At 36.5% G+C, this 19,964-nt stretch overlaps 5 protein-coding genes across 5 annotated transcripts; 2 read left to right on the top strand and 3 right to left on the bottom strand.

The window, feature by feature from the left end:
- Positions 1 to 1,345: 1,345 nt before the first annotated feature.
- uex (metal transporter uex) lies at positions 1,346 to 11,432 on the bottom strand. Its single transcript, XM_088038150.1, has 9 exons — positions 10,904 to 11,432; positions 8,201 to 8,447; positions 7,486 to 8,151; positions 3,612 to 3,783; positions 3,217 to 3,555; positions 3,022 to 3,159; positions 2,705 to 2,971; positions 2,428 to 2,654; positions 1,346 to 2,378 (listed from the first exon to the last, which is right to left on the bottom strand). Exons 1-9 carry the CDS (start codon positions 11,380 to 11,382, stop codon positions 2,130 to 2,132), a joined length of 2,784 nt encoding a protein of 927 aa, XP_087894276.1. The 5' UTR covers positions 11,383 to 11,432; the 3' UTR covers positions 1,346 to 2,129.
- Positions 11,433 to 11,663: 231 nt separating this feature from the next.
- LOC148173501 (serine hydrolase BPHL) lies at positions 11,664 to 12,923 on the top strand. The gene is made up of 5 exons (XM_088038152.1): positions 11,664 to 11,856; positions 11,904 to 12,161; positions 12,206 to 12,359; positions 12,403 to 12,658; positions 12,712 to 12,923. Exons 1-5 carry the CDS (start codon positions 11,740 to 11,742, stop codon positions 12,800 to 12,802), a joined length of 876 nt encoding a protein of 291 aa, XP_087894278.1. The 5' UTR covers positions 11,664 to 11,739; the 3' UTR covers positions 12,803 to 12,923.
- Positions 12,843 to 15,061, bottom strand: CCT1 (chaperonin containing TCP1 subunit 1). Its single transcript, XM_088038151.1, has 6 exons — positions 14,889 to 15,061; positions 14,530 to 14,771; positions 14,262 to 14,443; positions 13,919 to 14,183; positions 13,523 to 13,866; positions 12,843 to 13,479 (listed from the first exon to the last, which is right to left on the bottom strand). Exons 1-6 carry the CDS (start codon positions 14,959 to 14,961, stop codon positions 12,912 to 12,914), a joined length of 1,674 nt encoding a protein of 557 aa, XP_087894277.1. The 5' UTR covers positions 14,962 to 15,061; the 3' UTR covers positions 12,843 to 12,911.
- Positions 15,062 to 15,186: 125 nt separating this feature from the next.
- On the bottom strand, positions 15,187 to 18,991 carry vtd (RAD21 cohesin complex component verthandi). Its single transcript, XM_088039280.1, has 10 exons — positions 18,811 to 18,991; positions 18,298 to 18,707; positions 18,064 to 18,247; positions 17,848 to 18,013; positions 17,634 to 17,796; positions 17,160 to 17,583; positions 16,939 to 17,106; positions 16,259 to 16,891; positions 16,051 to 16,206; positions 15,187 to 15,996 (listed from the first exon to the last, which is right to left on the bottom strand). The coding sequence occupies exons 2-10, from the start codon at positions 18,669 to 18,671 to the stop codon at positions 15,871 to 15,873; spliced, it is 2,394 nt and encodes a 797-aa protein (XP_087895406.1). The 5' UTR covers positions 18,672 to 18,707; positions 18,811 to 18,991; the 3' UTR covers positions 15,187 to 15,870.
- Positions 18,992 to 18,995: 4 nt separating this feature from the next.
- Positions 18,996 to 19,963, top strand: LOC148173498 (uncharacterized). The gene is made up of 6 exons (XM_088039890.1): positions 18,996 to 19,002; positions 19,078 to 19,385; positions 19,429 to 19,541; positions 19,589 to 19,687; positions 19,736 to 19,834; positions 19,881 to 19,963. The coding sequence occupies exons 1-6, from the start codon at positions 18,996 to 18,998 to the stop codon at positions 19,954 to 19,956; spliced, it is 702 nt and encodes a 233-aa protein (XP_087896016.1). The 3' UTR covers positions 19,957 to 19,963.
- The last annotated feature ends 1 nt before the right edge of the window (position 19,964 follows it).

Here is a 19,964-nt window from a genome sequence, read left to right as displayed (position 1 = left end):
CGTGATTGTTTTCAATACATAAATCCTCTTAAATTTGTCGTAAAGCTCCACAACTGTCACAAATTATGACCTTGAAATGCGGTATTCAAAATAAATGAGGAGTAGAACCTTTTAGGCTTAAAGGCAAAAAATCGACTATTGAATTTTGGGCTTTTGAGAACATTTTCTAACGTAAAATGAACCGAGAAAAAGAATGGCGCAAACCGCATCTCAATATCTCAAATAGTTTCCGAGATATTTAACTTTAAAAATTACGAAAAATGAGAAAAAATGAAAATCAACTTTCCAAAATTTTGATCGGCCATAACTCAGTTATTTGTTGTCAAATCTTATTTTAAATCCCAGATTTGAAATCTGCGTAGAATTCTGCGCACACTGATGTATAATAACTTAAGCTTACTCTAAAAAATAAGCGAGATATCGATATCGGAAGTTTGGCCATAGTTTCAGTCATCAATTTTCGCGAAAATTTGCAAATTTCGACTGTAGAAAAATCTAAGAACTGTTTCTTATGTAAAAAATTGCGAGAAAAACGATGGCGCAAACCGCATCTCAATATCTGAAATAGTTTCTGAGATATCGAGTATGAATTGCTTCGAACCATCGAAAATTTGGCCCTCTGGCGAAAACCCAAAATTTCAAACGGCCATAACTTGGTTATTTGTTTACAAAAATTAAAAAATTATCATGTTTTTGAATTGAGCATAAAATTTTGCGTAAAATGAGATCCAAGTTGGTTGAGTTTGCTTAATAAATAAACGAGGTAGCAAAAATTGTAGCAAAAAACAAATTGCATTTCATTTCACTCATTCTCTATTACTGGAAAATTAATTTGCCAAAAAAAACAATTAATTCTTTGTCGGGGGAGAAATGAATGTAAGGCGTAAAAGTTAACATAAATGGTGGATGCGCCGGAATATTTTTCATCTGTTACACACTTTACAAAATTTTGAGAAGTTTGTTAAATAACTTATTACCTTTACCAAATTGAGAAATTGTAAAACAAAAAACTCAAATTTTAGAAAATTTCATTTTTATGTCCAAGTGAAAATTCTCGACATCCTTGACTTGAGCTTGTAACAATCATCGTTTTTACATCGTTGGTACAATCGGCTGTGTGCAACGAGCTTGGTAGTGGGGATTTAAAGAGTTGAGTTCAAAAGCTACGTTCACACACGATCGAGGGATTGACGAAATTGACCAATGAAAACAGAGAACAGTATTCATGTGAGATTTGATTAGTAACGCAATAGTATGTATTATGAAACAAAGCGCGAACTTTCGCAACGTTTTTAGTGTAGAATTACTATGAGGAGTGGAAAGGAGAAAAAAATACCAGTATACATATCATTCAAATTCTTTACTTCTGTAACAAAACTTTTTTAAATAAAAAGTAACACAAAATAAGTTATTTCTCAATGGCTGATACACAACTTAATAAGTATGAATTTCTTTTTTAATTATCACTGTAACATGCAAAAAAACAACATTGTGGCTTACTTAAAAGATAAGTTCGACCATTAAGTACAAGTTAGGTACAGAGGTTAAAATTGCACATCTTAAATTCGTAACAAATCATGTAAATTTCACTTACTTAAGCAGCACCTGCATTTCAAGATCATTTACACATTTAAACGTATGTACTAAGGAGTAAATCTACCAAAAAAATAACAATAAGCAATAATAGTAAGATTAAAAAGCAAAAACATAATAAGTTTAATAAAATAAAAAAAAAATCACATTCAGGATGATTAAAGTCTGACATTTTTGGAATACAGATGTAAATAACACGTATTTAATAATAAATGTAAATATAAAAATATTAGGCAACTTGGCATAAGTCTCGCAACGCTTAACCCCGATCCATCTTCTACAACGATTTACTGTTATGAAAGGTATTTCTCAAAACTAGGAATATCTATGTCGTCTTATAAGCTTACTCGTAATTGTCACTAAGATTATTTAGATGAACTGTGAATAATTTAACAATCTTTCTAACAGTAAAATTTTAATATGCACCTACCAAGTTGTTCACAAAGACGTAAGGATTTCTTCTTAATCTACACAAATTTCAACAAACAAATTAAGTACATAAGTGACTCTGTACTACCAGAGTCGGAGTGTCTTTGTTATGACTTTTTAGACAAAAGTGACACTTCTTCATCTCTGACGAGATGCGAATCCTCAACTGGACTTGAAATGATCGACCCATTAATATCTCTTTGACTTATCCTATGCGGGGGACTTACGTTTGAATACAAGGAAGGAGTCTTAGGACTTAGATTTGTCTCATGCGTTTGGCTCAAGTTCTTAGAAGAACGTTTTCTTTCGCTTCTTCGTGCAGGTTCCACGTCATCTTCGTCCAACGAATGCAGAAGCTGAAATACGTCATTTTAAATTAGAGCAAAACAAAATTGAGTGGTAAACCTTGTCCACTTCTTCGTCAAACTGTTCGTTGGTTTGGTCGCGTTGCGACCGTTCCATCAACGTAGCTCTCTTAGCTGCCAGATACATGCTACGTTTGATACTAAGATAGATAACTTCAGTTGTTGCACGTACACTGTAGTCTGGCTGGAAAGTGTGGCGGACCAAAGCATCTAAATTTATCGACTCTAAACTACCAAGCGTGGAAGTAGGAGCAGACGGGGATTCAGCTACAAAAACACAATAAAACTGAGTTCGGTGGCTGTCGTTAAAACTTTACCAACTCCAATAGTTTGGATAAGTGCTTGAGTACCGAAGAACGTAAACGGTCCTGCTTCAAACGTTAGATTTTCCCGTCCGATTGTCACCTCGACGCGCCCTTCTAAAATAAGTACGAAATAATCGGCACTCTTGCCTTGTTGGTAGATCAGGTTAGTAGGTTCAGTGCGCCATTCCTTGTTCTTCTTTATGTGGTAAACAATTTCTTGCTTAAGCAATCGTTTTAGAATTGTTTCAGACACAACACTGGGAAGGAACTGCTCGACCGCTGAAAACAATACGTTCAATATTTATGCAAAAATAATTCAAAATATCTACCAGTGCTCAAAAACTGATACGCTGCTAGTGTCAGCTGTGGGCTAATGCGAATCTTATTAGATTCCCCACGACGCTCAGCAAAAACGCTAAAATCTTGTCGTCTCTCCGCAGTTCTCCGTCTTTTCGACCGGTTATCAGCTACAAAAAACAACGTAACAAACGACAAGTTAATTGAATTATTAACAAATAACTCACTGAAAACGTCCGTTTCGTCCATAATCTCAGCCTGGATCAACTCCTCGATGACATCCTCAAGAGTAATAATACCAATAGTTTCATAAAACGGATCACCTTCACCTTCATTGTTCACTCTATGAACGAAAGCCATGTGCCCTTTATTGCCTTCTTTGAATATTCTGAACATGACGTCAAGAGTAACGTCTTCAAAAACAAAGTTACAAGGATTTTGGTAGAATTGACACAATGTCTTCAACGGAGTGTTATCATCAGGATCGACAAACGCCAAGTCTTTAATGTACAACATTGTTACAATATTTTGACGATTGCCTTCGAAAACCGGAACACGAGAGTATCCTAAAATGAAAATCTATTTATTACATAATGTTAAAATTTTCCATCATTTAATTAACCTGATTTCATAATTTCCGAAACAGTTTCAAAGTCTAAAACTGCATCGTAGTCCAACATAAACACGTCTTCGATTTTGGTCATAACATCGACAACAGTTTTTTTACGAAGCTCCAAAGCGCCGCTAATTATGTTCACTTCGTCTTTGTCTAGGTCGTTCTCGTCGGTTGTGACCTGAGGAGAATAGAATGATACTTTACTTTACAAACTATGACTCAATTTTCAAGCTGCTATTACAACTGTCGCATAAAATCTTCCTATTTCAACAACACAAAACCTTCGTTATTTTTCTAATTATACTGTTTGAAAAACAAAAAATCCCGTAATTGTATTCATACGGCATTTTTCTATGATGAATGATATGAAAATAAGAACTGCTATTAATAGATGTTCAGAACGAGCGCTCGCACGCTTAAATCCTCGATTGGAATTCTAAACTTTCTTAGATCACGTTTTTTCCATTTTTGCTTTTAATAAGACAAACAATTTTTTTTAAAATTTGTTTTGAATTTCTTTTATAGAGCGATGGAAACATTTTGAGAGATGGTTCAAAATTTCACATTTGCGATCGTTTTCTATCCTAATCTGTCATCTTTGGTTAAAAAGAGATGCACTTTGCATACGAAAATTTTTTTGTAGTTCCAAAGAAAATCAAAAAGAAATTATTACGCATTGAATGCCATAGGATAAAAGGGACAAATTATTCGATATGAATTTTTATTGTTCACAACTTCCCGACACATGTGCCACATAAAATAAATCAAAGAAGAGCGATTTATTTCCAAAATAGTTGCATAATTATAAAAAATCATGTCGAGAACCGTAAACATAAAAATAACGGATGTCTGCTGTGTGACGTAGAGAATTATTTTATGCGGCTATTTTTTTATAATTCTCATATTGTGTAATAACTGAATAAAAGTTTTTTTTAAACTACTCAAAAAGTTTTATTATCCAATTTCCATTGAGAAACATTACAGATGGCATTATTTCCCATTAGTTCTGTTTTAAGAGAGTATCTATGGTTTGGCAAAATTCCAATTGAACATGACCGGATTTTAACCAAATCACACCGTAAAAAAAAACAAGAAGAATCCAGTTCCTAAATTTGCGGTTCTAAAAAAATTTTGAGTAGAAAACTTACAAAGTTCTAAATTTCGTTTTACTCGCCCGATCGCCTCACTTCCGCTATAAATTTACAATCTGACGAAAGATCTATTCGCTGTAATCTTTTTTTAGCTTTGGACATCCTTAGCGCCAATCTAAAATTTTATTGTAGTAAAATAAGTCAAAAATGTTTCATAGGTTTTTACCAGTTTGGACTAACTAAAGAAATAACGCAAAATGAATGATTGAGAGAAGAGATAACAAACGTACAATTCTATCTTATGATCATGATGTATGAAAAACGATAAGAAATGTATTGATCCAGCCTTAACAAGATAAATCTGTAAAATTCTAGGATCAACAAACACAATTTTGCTGCCTGTTGATCCATTTAAGATAACAATCTTATCACTTATATTAAACTGGAATTACAAAGATATTCGATTTGCAAGTGCGTAAGTGATAAAGTGATAAGTTATTACCATTACCGCCTGATTTTAATAAGAGTGCACTTAGATTTTCTTGGACAACGACAAAAAAAATCCCGTAAATTTTCTAATTACCTAATAATACGTATTTTTAACCAAGATGACACATTTAATCTGAAATTATTCACCTGACCTGTCTTAATTCTTTACGACGTTGTAAAATTCCTATTGTAAGATTCAACCATAAAATATTTGTTACACATCACTGGTTAATGATAAGAGACAGTTTTTAGCCTTAACTAACGATTTATTGAAATTAACACGTCTATGTTAATGTGCAAAAATCTGGAATAAATTACTTTTGTCTTAACATTGTATTTAGTTCGACGCTGCATAAATCGAGTTTCCGTCGGTCTAATATTCATCCTGCCAAAAATTTGACCTGAATGCCCATCTATTATTAAAAAGTTTAATAAAAATTGTCAGTAGTTCCGATCATTCCGAATCCAGGAGAAATTATTTTTGCCGTGTGCTGAGAGAACTATTCCTTTTTGGCAATGGCCCAATTTAATTGAACTATTTATGTACTTAATCGGAACGAAATTAGTTTTTGGATAAGTGCGAAAATTTCCAATCTTCATGGCCAATATTTATTTCCAACGTGTTTACTAGCTTGGACAAACGGTTCTTGTTGCGAATTCGATCGATTCTCTAACAGTTTTATCACACCTTGGTTTAGGAGTATTGATTAGAGAAAACGTAGCTGTAAGCTGTTTTAACCAGATAAAATGGCCACCATATTGTCCAAATGAGCTGAATAACAGAAAAAAATTATCAACAGGCTCAAGGTCTTGATAAATTAAACTCGGTGATATGAAGCCAAACTGTAAGAAAGTAACAGTGGTGTACTTGGATAATTTCCAAAATTACTTTGTCTGCAATTATCTAAATTAGCAAATGGGCTGAAGATAAGCACAAGAAATGTTTGATATCCGCAATTAACTATCGCGAATTTCATGTTTTGGCGGAAATTCAATAAAAACTCATTCCCCGCATTTAACGTAACAACCAGTCGTCTCAAAATTCAAATTGCCATCACCCATAAAAAAATATCTTTTTCTTTGCGCATTACGTGACTGGTTGCACAATAACACAGCTACATATTTGCAAATATTATCACTAGATTCCTTCCAAACGCGCATAACAACAAACGAACAAAATGCACAATAAGATAAACAATCCTATTACATCAAAACAACAAATAGAGCCTCTGAAGAATGAGAAATATCTTCACAAACACACTTAGAAAACGGTTCGCTCAAGTGTGAGCGCGTTTTAACCAGTTATTCCTGCCCCTTGCGTTCGAATAAAAATAGTCTGACACAGTTTTGCACGCACTTTGGTATAAAATCTAGACTATACACCTGAGATCAAGGAAATACTGTACAAACATATACCATTTTTGTACAATTATTGTTATTTTTGTTGAAAAGTAGGTTGAGTTTGATAGTGTGAAGGCTGGAAGGATGGAAATTTGGGGAACTAAAAATAGATAACGCAACGAGACGGAGCTCTAGACTTGCAGAGATACAACTATTCTGTGCCAAGAGATGAAACATTTCGCGGTTTCGAGGTTTTTTGACGAATCATTAAGTTTTGAAAATCAAAAAAATCCACTTAGCAGATTTTGTTTCACGCAACATTTCAGCTCAGAAATTTCGGTGGGCTATTTCAATTTTCTCTAGTCAGTTTCTGAGATCTTTGGTGACAATTATTGCAAAAATTTAAATAATAATATATTGACGTTGAACAGGTTTGTTGAAGTTGTGGTAACGATAACATACAATGATAAGGTAATTGATTGATTAACATTGAACCGGAAGTTTCATTTTCTTGAATTAGTCAACCAGGCATAATAAAATTAATTTGTCTTTATTTTCCAAAAACTACGGTTAGCGTTCACAACGATAACCTGTAAGTCTTAAGGTCAAAAAGACGAAATTATCAAAATATTATTTTACTTACTACTTCATATTTCTATGTATAGTTCTAACGCGTTCATTTTTAGAAGATATATAGAAAGTTTTCTAAAATACGCAGTGAATTTATAAATACACAAAAAAAATCAATAAAAAACTTGTGGTTCGCTTCAAGGTTGCACAAGAACCATAGAAGTGAAGCTGTCCAAGAAACATAACTTTGATGATTTATAGCAACATAAAATAGAGTTGTGCGGGCTATTATTCCCGAAAACGCGCATGTTTCTCTGCATATTTTTGCATCTTAACAATGACATTTCTGGTGCGACAGTTGTTAAATTGATTCAAAGAAAAACTCTTACCTTTACCAGCTCCTTCAGGCGTTCCCTGGTGTAGACGGCGCCGATTTCTTCACCCAAAATGAAATCCAAAAACTTCGACACCGGATACGATAACGGAAAAGTAATTATCATCACAAATTTCGTAATATAAATACTCTTCGCACCAACAGCCAGTCCATGTCGCGAACAAATAGCTTGAGGTGTAATCTCACCGAACAAAACAATAGCGATTGTAGAAAATATAACAGCCACCAATCCAGACGTTAGTCCGTCCAACAAAATTGTGAATATGGAATTGACAAACACATTCCCCAACAAAATACTACACAACAAGTAATTTCCGTGGTTTCGCACCGGTTGGATAACTCTCGCGTATTTCTGTTCTCTGACAGTGCCGGTGGCGCACAAAATTTTCAATTCTGTCCGATCCATAGACATCAATCCCAGATTTAAACCGGAGAATAACGCCGAAAAAGCGAGACACGTTACAACAATTACTATTGTAGCCCACAATGGTAGTAAGTTTTCATAACTTCGGATTTGTAGCCAAATGTCGTCTCCTTGATGTAAGAAGAACGTGCTGTTGGGTGACTTCGCGCACAGGTACAAAGTCTCGGCGTCTCCCATGGGTGGCAAGACAATTTTCACTCTTGCGGTGTCCACAGCAAATGTCTCATCATTGATTACCTAAACAAACCAAAACGTTTAATCAATCATAAAGTAGATGGGACATTACCGGAAATTCCTTGCCGTTCTTGGGGAACTGGCAGTTTCCATCTGGAGTCTTTTTCCGGTCGGTGAAAGTGATGAGCATGTTTTCCTTAAATCCCGATCCGAAAATTCGGATAATGTGTTCTACGCCCGCTAGGACTTCGGGAATACCGAATTCGTCGAATTCTGCGTCTTTTTCGTGGACTTCGAGACGGAGAGACAAAATTTCGATGCTTCCGTTGTTGCCTTTTTCGCGGCGGTTCCGTAGAACTCTGTAACAAAATATAAAAACTTATCATTTCCGCAGATTTACAACGCGAAAATTTGTTAAATATGAAATTTAGCTTCAGTATTCCCTGATGTGCCTGCACGAAGTTCACGAAAGGGCAAAGGTAATGAAATGCTATTTAAGTTCAGGTTATTCATTATCAAAGTGCTATTTTGCATACATGCAAGGGCTGGCTAATGCAAAAAAATCAATTATCTCAACGACTGAGAGTCAATAGACTATTAAATGTAACCATTGTTATCTTTACTGATTTTGATAATGCTCAAATTTATTAAAACCATGAATCCCGAAATTACGTAACGTTAAACGGAAGTAACTGCAAGGAATTGAAGCAAAAGCATTCCCAATAAACATCTTACGGTTATAATCCTGTCATCATCACATGATTTCGTGTTTTTTTGAACATGATAAAAGATACGACATTCATGGGTTTTTGGAATTGTTTGCCACACATTAGTGAACATTGCGACACAAAACCGTAATGCCTTAAGTCGCAAACGAAAGTGCTCTTTGTGTTTGTCGATATCAATAAATGCGGTTTGTGGAAAATGTAAATACGCATAATTAGCACCTAGTGGATATGTCTGTAAAAAATATACCAGAATGATAAGTGTTTAGTTGAAAAATAAATTAATATTTTGAATCTATACTCAGTATCTTTATTAATGTCAAGCAAAACAAACAAATTTCAACAGTGAAGGACGTAGTCAAAAAAACAGATTTACATTTTTGGAATTCTCTGTATAAATTCTCTCGAACAAAAAATAAATGCATCCGCGCCTTTTCTCACTTTACGCAGTGAAGCCTGTAAAGTAGAGAATCAATACGCACAAGACAACACGCTAACATCGTATTTTATCGCGTGTTTTGTTTTACATATTTTATACTTTAGAGCAATTAAAACATCCGTATATCATCTTTTGGAACCGGAAAATATTTCAACACTCCTTTATTATCATAGTAACAACATTATTTATTGATAAAGGTACAAAGATTCTAGAGTCCTATCCTTGAAAAAAACGCCGCACGTACTTTCTACTTTAATTCCAATTATATTTTTATCTACTGTGATAAAATCACGCTCTTGCAATGATTGCAAATCTACAAAACTTAATTGTTTTAAAGTTGTCCTATTTTGGTCTCGAGCGCAATGCTCACTAGAAATTGAACTTGAAATCTGATTTTGCATTACAACAATTGGTGTATAATAAAAACATTAAAACGAATCTGATTGAGTCACTGCTCCCCGCAGATAAATTTTATATGAAACCATAAAAACTACATTTAACTAGTCAAAACAAAGCCATCATTGACATTAAGTATTCAATTCTTAGCTCTTTTAGATATGAATAGTTAAATTTTGTTAGTAAAAACTATTGATTAAACTAGATGTCACGGAAAATCCCTCAAGATTTTTAAGAACTCAGTAGATTTCCATGACTCCTAAGGATTCTTATAATTTCACAAAACACTTGAGAATCTTTGAGGTTTCCTAATGAGCGTGAATGTGAATTCTTGAGAACTCTTTAAATTGAAGCTTTTGGGGTCTAACTCTGTCGACATTATCCAGATTTTTTGATTGATTTTGGCATGATTCTCGTGTATTCGAGCGCTCTTCTTGAAATTTGAGGATTCAGGGGAAAAAGATAACAATTCAAGTTCCAGTTTTTCATATTCTCATAATATGGAGTTCCCCTGTAGAGCCGCCTATGTCAACATGTGAATTCTGTTTTTAATAACACGATAAAAACTGATTAACAAACGGTTATTATTTAAAAATTTGTAACTTTTTACCCACGTAGAGAAGAGGTTCAGATTGGCTGAAGTTGTAAAAGCAGTTTTAACCGATTTTTACGAGTGTAACCTAGTAAAAATAGTAAGTTGAGAAACGTGCGGAACAGTAGTTTCCGGTAATTCCACGTGATTGTGGTAGATCGCAATTTAGACACTACTTGGTAATTACTAATTATTTGAGTCTTTGGTGCTGCTGAAGTGGACTTGCATAGATAAAAACATGTTTATTTAGTATTTCTTAAGTCCACGTTGTTTCTTACGTGATGATGACTGCAGCATACAAAGTAGACAGTCTAAACAATGAATCATCCCAGGAAGTAACAAGGATGCAGATAACTACGATAAACTTGCGTTAATTCTAGTTCAAAACGATTGCATTTTGCAACAATGCCAACGAACATATAAATAGTTAATAGAAGCCCAAACAGCACTGTAACATCATGGATCAGAGTCATCGAGTGAAGGTACCGCACTTCGCGACTCCGGCCTTTGATTAATCCGGCTTAAACCAGAACTCTGAACAAATACCTACGTATGCGGACCCCTTTGCAGACCTAAATCCGTGCCAAAACGAATTATAGAACCGTATTGGGTCAACTGATATTAGACACGTTAGTTTCCCCGAATTGTTAAAAAAAAACCTACCCTGACTCCCCCTCGTAAGGACTCTTCATGACAACCTTCGTCCCTTGATGATACCACTTGAATGGGCCTCCCTTAAAAATATTCGGTGGTGACATTGACCCATCTTGTTTAAAATCGCGGTTTTCGTGCGGTAAACACAAGTAAAGATTGCCGGTCACATTTTGGGGCACTGATGCCTCGTAAACTCCAGAATCAGATTTCGATGAAATCTCAACAATCTTCAAGTTCAAGTCCTCTTTACACAACGTGTTTTTTTCGGTTTCCTTTGTCGTTGTTTTGATTTGTAGATCTTGAACAATGTTCTTACCACGCACTTCGAACCGCACTTTCGTTTCATTCTCATTTTTTGTTAAATTTATTACGTTTAAACTATCGAATTCAGGTGCAAATTTGTCTTCACTAACAACTAATGTTGCGCTTAAATATAAACTGAAATAAATGATTATCTTTGCTGTTGTGGAACATGGCACTCTCGCCATGTTATTCGCCACACGACTGAAAATAATAAACACAAAACTTTCCTTATAACCTCATCCGCAACGTCACTTGTCAAAATTCAACAATCGATAAAAAACAAAGTCCCTATAAAATATGAATGATCACTAAATCGTTTTCTGACACCGAATCTCAAGGGGGCTTTCAGCGTTTGACACAAATCAGCAGCGGTTTTAAAAATTTAACACTAATAAAAAAACTCTTATCAATCTAGAGAATGTTTGCCATAAATCAAAACAAAATCTAATTTTGTCTCGTTGGTCTTTTTACAAAAAGTTCCTCTGTTTTATTGGTTGCATTATGGTGACGAGATAATAAAAACGATAACTTTTTACAAGGTTATGACAGCTCACCTTCCCTTATCAAAAAACATGTTAAAGGCACTTCACTCGCTAAATAAAAACGCGTTTAAATCAGTCATATTAAAGCACCCTCGAACATTTTCCACTTCAATTGAGGCAAGTTTTCTCTAGTCAAATATATTAAACGCGAGCCCCCTTTCTAGGAGAAGACCATTAAAGTTAAAGGTCAAACCATCAACTATGTAAAGACAGGCCAAGGCGAAAAAACTGTTCTTTGCTTTCCTGGGGCTTTAGGCACAATTTGGAGTGATTTCAAACCTCAAATTACAGGCCTAGATAAAAGTAAATTCACAGTGGTGGTATGGGATCCTCCAGGATATGGTCTTAGTCGCCCCCCGGAACGAAATTTTAATATCAAATTCTATGAAAATGATGCAGACACTGCTGTAGATTTCATGCAAGTAAATTTATATTTTTTCTTTGTGCACCTAATAAAATGTGATAGCTTCTTGGTGTGCAAAAATTCTCATTATTGGGATGGAGCGACGGTGGGATCTCCAGTTTGATCATTTCCGCAAAATACCCAAATATTGTGGACAAACTCGTGATATGGGGAGCCAACTCTTATATAATCCCTAAAGAAATAGAATCTTATGAAAGTAAGTTTCTTCAACAACTTTTTCTTTTAATAGTTTTTTTTAGAAATCCGTGATATTAGCAAGTGGTCCGATAAAATGAAAGCTCCCTTGATTAAACTATACACTGAAGAAGGCCTACAAAAAATGTGGAACGACTGGTGTAACGCTGTTGGAGAATTATACACGAAATGTGAAGGTAACGTTTGTAAAGAAGTGTTGCGTGACATTAAAAGCCCTACATTAATTCTTCACGGCGACAAAGATCCAATGGTAGCAGGCGAACATCCCGCGTACTTGAAGTCTAATATAAAAGGAGCTACGTGAGTATAAAGTTGATTTTTCATGTTCTCCGTGGACCCATTTGTTATTCCAGGTTACACAGATTCCCTGAAGGAAAGCACAATATTCATCTCAGATACGCCGACGAGTTCAATCAAATAGTATCGGAGTTTCTACTGAAATAACAGGAAATAACATTACTTTGGGTTATATTCAAATCGGACATAGTAGGTGAATTTTTATTACGATGCAAATAATGTTAAATATTAAGTGAGAAATATAAAAATCAGACGACTAATCGTACAACTCGCCACTTTCCATCGCCTGCCTGTAACTCTTATCCCCTTTTTGTTCAGGATCCAATTTGATCATGTCATCAATTCTCAAAATGGTAATTGCGGCTTCTGTTGCGAATTTTAGCGACTTAATTTTGGACACGGTGGGTTCGAGAACGCCAGCTTTCTTGTTATCTCTAACTGTGCCCTCGATGAGGTCCAGCCCTACCCATTTTAGATTAGCCAAATCTACTTTGGTCTGGCTTGTGTTCTGGTAAGCTCTCAACTTTGCGACAAGATCTGTGGCGTCCTGAGCAGCATTGACCGCCAAAGTTTTCGGTATAACCAACAAGCTCCTTGCGAATTCGGCAATAGCCAATTGTTCGCGAGAGCTGAGAGTTGTGGCGAAATTCTCCAGATAAATGGATAATGCAGCTTCGACGGATCCACCACCGGCTACCACGCTCTTAGATTCGAGAACCCGTTTGACGGCACAGAGGGCGTCATGGACAGATCTTTCCATTTCGTCACAGTAGAAGTCGTTGGGGCCACGAAGAATGATGGAGGCGGCGGTTCGAGCCTTGGGACTAAAACAACATTAGTTTTGGTGAAACAGTTTTGGTATCTTACCCTTTGATTAATATCAACTCGTCATCTGAAATTCGTTCTTGGACGACTTCGGCTGCTTCGCCAACCATTGTAGAGTCGAAGCATTCCTCCCCATCCATGTTCGTCAGTGATGTTAAGTAAGCCGCTCCAGTAGCCTTGGCGATACGTTTCAGATCTGCCTTTTTCACTCTTCTGACAGCCATAGCTCCATTTTCCACGAAATACTTCAGGCACAAATCGTCAATACCCCCAGATACAAGGATTACATTCACACCAGCGGCAAGGATTTTTTGAATCCTTTCTTTCGTGATGTCCAATTCACGGGTACGAATGGCCTCCAGTTTGTCAGGGTCAGTAATGAGAACCTTCAAAAATTTTAAATGAAATCTCAAGACGAAATAATTGGAGATGACAAACCTGAACTCCCATCTTCATTTTGGCTTTCTGTAAAGAGAAGTCCAAACACGCGATTTTGGCGTGGACGATCTTTTTGGGCATTGCCTGGCTCGCTACAGTGCAATTGAGAGCGTAGCCTTGGATTAAGAGACTTTCCCTGGCACTGCGCCCATGTGCTTTCAAAATATTAACCGCTTTGATGGGGTAGATGGTGTTTTTGCTTGCATCTCCGACTTTAACAGCGTTTGCTGCGTCGACAACCATCGTTGCGAATAAATCAGCATCACTAATGACTTATTAAGGAAAAAAATTGCAACCAAATTGTTAATAAACTAGATATTAGAAATTTTGATTAAAAGGATACGCTCCAATAATCTTGGAACTCATTGATGTCTTGGCAACGTTGATGATGCAAGTGCGGGTAAGTTCCTCCACTGGAATTGTAAGATGATCCTGAATGTAGCGACAGGCCTCCTTACATGCTAACCTGTAACCACTGATGATCGACGTCGGGTGGATTTTTTGCTTAACCAGTTCGTCGGCATTCTGCAAAAATTACATTCAAATGTTAGCGATTAAATGCAAGCTTGGAATACATTAGATTCAGAAGACTGTTTTAATGAATCACCAACCTTCAACAGTTCAGCAGAAATAATAACTACAGAAGTGGTACCATCACCAACTTCTTCATCTTGCAATTGCGCTAATTCAACAAGAACCTTAGCAGCTGGGTGTTCCACTTCAAGTAAACGTAAAATGGTGGCCCCATCATTTGTTACTGTAACATCTCCAATATCATCTACCAACATTTTATCCAAGCCCACAGGGCCGAGGGAGCTCTTGACGATATTAGCAATGGAAGCCGCTGCCATTACTGTAAAAACAAGAATATTAAAAAGAGTTCTTTTATTAGTCATGAGCCCATGTTACCACATGACTTGTGTTAACAAGAAGTTTTGGTTTTTGGGTTACGGGTATGATTTAGACTTACCATTTTGGGTGCGGACAGGAGCCCCAGAGGTTCTGGTGCCCGCAACAGACAAAGGACTTGCAAAAATCGACATTTTTATAACATGTGAACAGCAACCACACCGGAATTCTTAAATCGGCACTTTTTGACAGTCGACAGACAAAGCACACTTTTAGTAAAACAGAATTACCAACAACGCCACCAACATAAAATAATAAAAAAACTAGGACAAAATTAACTCCCGCGGGATTTCTCATTAAAAAAATTAGAAAAGTATTTCTGAATTTGGATAGGGATTGGAATGCCACAAAAAATCGTATTATTTAACAATATTAAACATTACTTTATTTAATAAATTTACCTTATACAGAGTTTCTAAACCTAAAAGCTACAATCATTTACAAAAAGAGAGAAATAACTAAACTTTAAGTGGTACAATATGATTGCATCACTTCATGTAAACTTTATATTCTATAATGTAAATAAATAACATTTTTTATACAAATGGTTTTTACCTTAAACATTGTGAGTTAATAATGTATCTTACTTGTTAGAAATACTAACATTTGAGGGCACAACAAGATGCTATTATGTACATTTTCCCAATAAAAATACAAATATTTTGTTACGTCCTCAAATCGGCTTTGGGCTAACTTGTAAAAAGGGCAACTCATCTAAATAAAACTGAACGTTATGCACAATGAATATGTTGAATGTAGATTTAATATCACAGTCTACATAATTCTCGAGAAGGTTGTAAAATAAAAGAACCGCAAGTCACATTTAGAACAAGTAAGATTAACATACGAGACTAGAATTTGTTTCTTTTATGAAATTTCTGTGGCATAAAACAAACAAATTTTACATAACACAAAATTTTTAAAAGTGTAAATTCAGTAAAGAAATACTTTGGTGTAAAAAGCTTTTAAATTTGTTCCCTCATTGTGTTGCCACACAAAAGATATAAAGAAACAGTGAAAAAATTTTGATATTAAAACTGTATTTACAACACCGGGTTGTCGAATTTCGGCCCTCGCAAAACGAAGATTTCGTCATACGGACCGGTTTGTTCCAATTCGAGAACTTGGAATTTCTTCAACACCAATAAACTGTAGAATCGTTGGGCAGCCTGCAAACAAAAAACCATTTAAAAGAAATACGCAAAAGCATCGAAGTTACCCACCTGTTTCTTAGTGTTTCTATAGCACATTTCTGTAAGAGTAATTTGATTAGTTGATCCAAGTTTTGATTTCACCACTGTGAACATTTGGTAGGCTCTCTTATTCAGCACGCGTTCTTCAAACTGTTCGTCTGTTTCATCCTGCTGCTGTTCCTCCGCCTGTATATAAATAATTATTAAATTGTAGTTAATATTCGTTTAAAGGTCTTACCGGTCCTGCAGAAGGAGGGAAATCATAATCACCCTGCCAGGGCGAGTGGACTCTCTCTGACATTCCCCCAGCTGGAGTTTGTGCAGGTAAATGTTCATCGTAGCCCATATTCGCCATTTGCATCTGGCTATTTTGATCATAGCCCATATTTTCCATTGCTGGCAAGTGTTGTTGCAAACTATCAAGCTGATCCAAAGGTAGATTAGGATCCATATGTCCGTGGTGCGGGGTATGAGACAACATATCGTCTGCCGCTGGTGTCATTGGAGGAACCAACCCACCCATACTTTCCTGTTCTTGTAAAATTGAATGAACTTGATCTGGGGGGAGATGGGGCATCTCCTCCATATGGTGTAAAGGTGTAGGTGGTGCCGGTGTACCCGGAAAACCCAAATTCGGTGGTGCTGGAGTAGACGGATAACCCAAAGGTGTCTGTGGGAACATCACACTGGCAGGAGTTGCTGGAGGCGGCATTGTAACATGTTGTGAATCGTCGTGACTCAACATCATTTGTGGCGGTAGTTGATGAGGCAACGGTGACGGCGCTGGGTGTAACATCGATCCTAGAGACTCGTCTTGTGGTAATGGGAGATTCGAGGTAGGGTCCTCCATTGAGTGCATCGGCGTTCGACTCTAGAAATACAAGTTATCACATGGCAACACAGGTTTCAAAGACAAACCACATCCTCTTGGACTTTTCGTTTACGCCCTCGTTTGACAGGAGTTGGCAATTCTGCCAGAGGTTCATCGAGGTCTCTCATTTGATCCAAAGCTAAAGCGTCGGCGTCGCCTAACATGGCGAAGTCTTCAGTTCCAATCGCTCGCAGCGTAAGATGACGTTGATAGTTCTGTAAGAGTAAAGTTAATGAATTTGAAGATAATTGGTAAGTCTCGTGGTAACCTTAAACAGTGTTCTTGCAGGAATGGGTCTGGCAGGCAAAGCAAACAGCTTTTCGACGCCTCCAGTTTCTTTCCAATGCATGAGACGTTTTGTAGGGGGAGCCAAGTCCAGAGTGGTTACAATATCACTTGTGTCTGAGAGCTGATTTTTCATTTCTTCACCAGATATGTTCTTGACTTCATCTACTATAAGTTTTCTTTTGCGCTTGGTTTTTGTGAAACCTTTAAGTGCAGAAGCGTCTACAGGCGCTAAAGCAAAACTCTCCTCTTCATTTTGTACCAAAGTAGTTTGTTCCAGTGGAGCATTGGCTGCTTCTTCAGGTTGCTCCACGTGTTGGTCCTGAAGTTGCAATGGAGCAGCTTGAGCTGGTGATGGCATTGTAGGCGGTCCACCGATGGCAGACGCAGGTCTCGAATCGTCGGAACTATACAAGATGTGAGTAAAAACAACAACATTTTCATTTAATTGTTTTACCTGTGTCCACCCACTGATGGTGGGCCCCCAAAATGATCCATATCATCATCATCACTATCAGGAGGTGGTGCTATTGGCGCATCCTGAATAGTATGATGATCCACTGGCGGCACATCACCCATAGGAGCATCATCAAACAAACCTCCTTCAAATAAGCCCCCAGCTAAAAAAATGTTATGACTTATACTTAAAAAATAAAATTTACGAGTCTTACAAATTATGTTTTGGTCTAAATTTGCCCCAAAACCATCATCTCTAACTGAGGCGTCAATGTCCATAGGAGTGGCATGTTGGGTACCTGAGGTTGATGGTACAGGTTCTCTATCTTTATCTATGCCCACTCCATCTAAGACAGCTCCATCACTGAACAGTAAGTTGCTCTAAATATCAATAAAATTAGTTCAGAAAAAAAGAAGAGTGTGTTACTGACTTGTTCCATGGAAGGTTCTAGACCTGAAGCATGTCTCATTAAATCAGGACCATCTGTATCAAAACCCATATCTCCAAACCCATCGTCATTCGTAACTAAAGAAATGTTGCCATAGTCCTCTCTCATTGTGATTTCTTCGGCGCGGGACTGGTTCAAACTAAATTGTGCCTCTATGTCCACATCACTACAATAAATATCATAAGTATAACTATCTTGAAAGTGACTTAAATTTACTTTAGTTCAGGCATAGTTGTATCAAAATCATGAAAAACTTCAGGTAATGTGATGGCATTAACTGCAGCTTCTCTGTGCTCTTCAGGGAGATCCACCATTCCAGGCCTGAAGGCCATTTTAATCTTGACAAAAGCTTCATTGCAGTCAGCTAAAAGGTATTTAGCTTTGCGTGAATAAATCCTGACGACTCCAAGCAACAAGTGTCCAGAAGTCCTCAGAGCCATTTTCACTTTCGGCTGTAAAATGCCATCAACTGACTTCTCAATGTTTGTTTCGAAGACGTGAGCTTTCGTCAATTTCTTGTCCCAATGAGCGGCGAGCCATATTCGAGCGAGAGGGCCTTTTTTAGCCAAAACGAAGTGAGCGTAAAACATTTTCCCGGTTTGTACTCACACTAGGCGTAGAATTCTCTGAAATTACAAAAGAATTATTTACATTTCAATACGGTAGCATACACAAGCGCGTTGGCGCCGAAATATTCATTCTTGGAAATTTATGTAAGAAGTCTCTTACCTGAGCAACTAAAGATAAATTAAGTGATTCTGGGAACAAATAAGTGGATTTCCTCGGGAATAGTGGAGATTATTTCCATTCCAATCGAAAAATTCGCAATTTGGAACGTAAACAGAAGCACCAAGCACTGTTATTCTTCGAACAAGATGGCGACCGATGCCTTTCGCCTTTTGACATTTCTGAGCATGCGCAGTAGAAGCCGCGCGAATCAAAATTTTTCCCCCCGAAAACAATTTCAAAAAATCTAAATTGCACAAGAAATTTCAGTGGTTTTACATGACATTTACAACATAATGAATTTTTTATTTTTTATTTTTATTTTGATAACTCTGTTTGGTTTATTCGAAAGTCAAGTTCATCAATGTCCCAATTACCAGGAGTTACATGTACGGAAAAGGACACAAAAGCCAAACGAGGAACCCCCAACTCAAAATTTATTAAATTGTAACTTCAAAATGATAAATCCGAAAAGAGTCATTAACAATTACAAGGAAAATATTAAAAATTTCGTACAGGCAAAACCCTTCGGATCGCTATGTTTGAAGTGTAGTATTTGCTTAACAATCGCAAACGAGGTGAGTATTAAAATGCACTGGTGGATAAAAAAAAAAATTTTAGATGAAAACTGTATTAAATCATGTAAGTGAGGTCGTCAAAGACAAAAACAACGCGTATGTCTTGCACACATTGCAAGAAAACATGAAGGATTTATGTGCTACCGGTTTTGACAAGTGCGTTTTTTTTCTCTTTAATAAATAAAAATACTCGTTGTTTTTAGCTATGATCTACGAAAATTTAAGGAATACCAAGCTCTCACTAATGATTTTACTGATAACAAGCATGTGAGGACACAAATGGACGGAAGGTGGACAGAAAAGTGAGTACCAACACTAAAGTGAGCCAGTTTTTACATTTCATATTCAAGATTACGTGAAATGTGTAAAGCATACTTGAGTTATATGGATATCCAAATTTTATTCGACGACTATTTGGAAGGAAATAATTTATCGTCTTATTTATGCAGGTACTTGCAAGATTTATTTGAATAGAATGTGAGTTGACGTTTTTAGTACCAACGGAATTTTCCGGGACTGCTCCAGTCTCGATTTGAACAATTCTTCTCAACAACTTGAAGGGAAGTGTTAAAAAATCGC

This window comes from Gnatocerus cornutus, chromosome 6, assembly GCF_029298725.1.
Source record: "Gnatocerus cornutus isolate USDA-ARS CGAHR chromosome 6, icGnaCorn1.1, whole genome shotgun sequence".
Lineage (NCBI taxonomy): Eukaryota > Metazoa > Arthropoda > Insecta > Coleoptera > Tenebrionidae > Gnatocerus > Gnatocerus cornutus.
This window is presented reverse-complemented; position numbering and strand designations above follow the sequence as displayed.

Bases quoted from the DNA above. Each gene is read 5' to 3' on its own strand.
- uex (XM_088038150.1), bottom strand. From the start codon at position 11,382: ATGGCGAGAGTGCCATGTTCCACAACAGCAAAGATAATCATTTATTTC. The intron at 3,160-3,216 runs GTGAGTTATTTG...TGTTTTTTGTAG, and splicing joins GGACGAAACGGACGTTTTCA to CTGATAACCGGTCGAAAAGA. The intron at 2,379-2,427 runs GTTTACCACTCA...GACGTATTTCAG, and splicing joins TTGACGAAGAAGTGGACAAG to CTTCTGCATTCGTTGGACGA.
- LOC148173501 (XM_088038152.1), top strand. From the start codon at position 11,740: ATGACAGCTCACCTTCCCTTATCAAAAAACATGTTAAAGGCACTTCAC. The intron at 11,857-11,903 runs GCAAGTTTTCTC...CCCCCTTTCTAG, and splicing joins CATTTTCCACTTCAATTGAG to GAGAAGACCATTAAAGTTAA. The intron at 12,659-12,711 runs GTGAGTATAAAG...TTGTTATTCCAG, and splicing joins TCTAATATAAAAGGAGCTAC to GTTACACAGATTCCCTGAAG.
- CCT1 (XM_088038151.1), bottom strand. From the start codon at position 14,961: ATGTCGATTTTTGCAAGTCCTTTGTCTGTTGCGGGCACCAGAACCTCT. The intron at 14,184-14,261 runs GTATCCTTTTAA...ATAAGTCATTAG, and splicing joins AGTTCCAAGATTATTGGAGC to TGATGCTGATTTATTCGCAA. The intron at 13,480-13,522 runs GTAAGATACCAA...ATGTTGTTTTAG, and splicing joins GAGTTGATATTAATCAAAGG to TCCCAAGGCTCGAACCGCCG.
- vtd (XM_088039280.1), bottom strand. From the start codon at position 18,671: ATGTTTTACGCTCACTTCGTTTTGGCTAAAAAAGGCCCTCTCGCTCGA. The intron at 18,014-18,063 runs GTCAGTAACACA...ATTGATATTTAG, and splicing joins TAGAACCTTCCATGGAACAA to AGCAACTTACTGTTCAGTGA. The intron at 16,207-16,258 runs GTAAGACCTTTA...ATTTATATACAG, and splicing joins TCCCTCCTTCTGCAGGACCG to GCGGAGGAACAGCAGCAGGA.
- LOC148173498 (XM_088039890.1), top strand. The intron at 19,542-19,588 runs GTGCGTTTTTTT...CGTTGTTTTTAG, and splicing joins TGTGCTACCGGTTTTGACAA to CTATGATCTACGAAAATTTA. The intron at 19,835-19,880 runs GTACTTGCAAGA...TGACGTTTTTAG, and splicing joins TTATCGTCTTATTTATGCAG to TACCAACGGAATTTTCCGGG.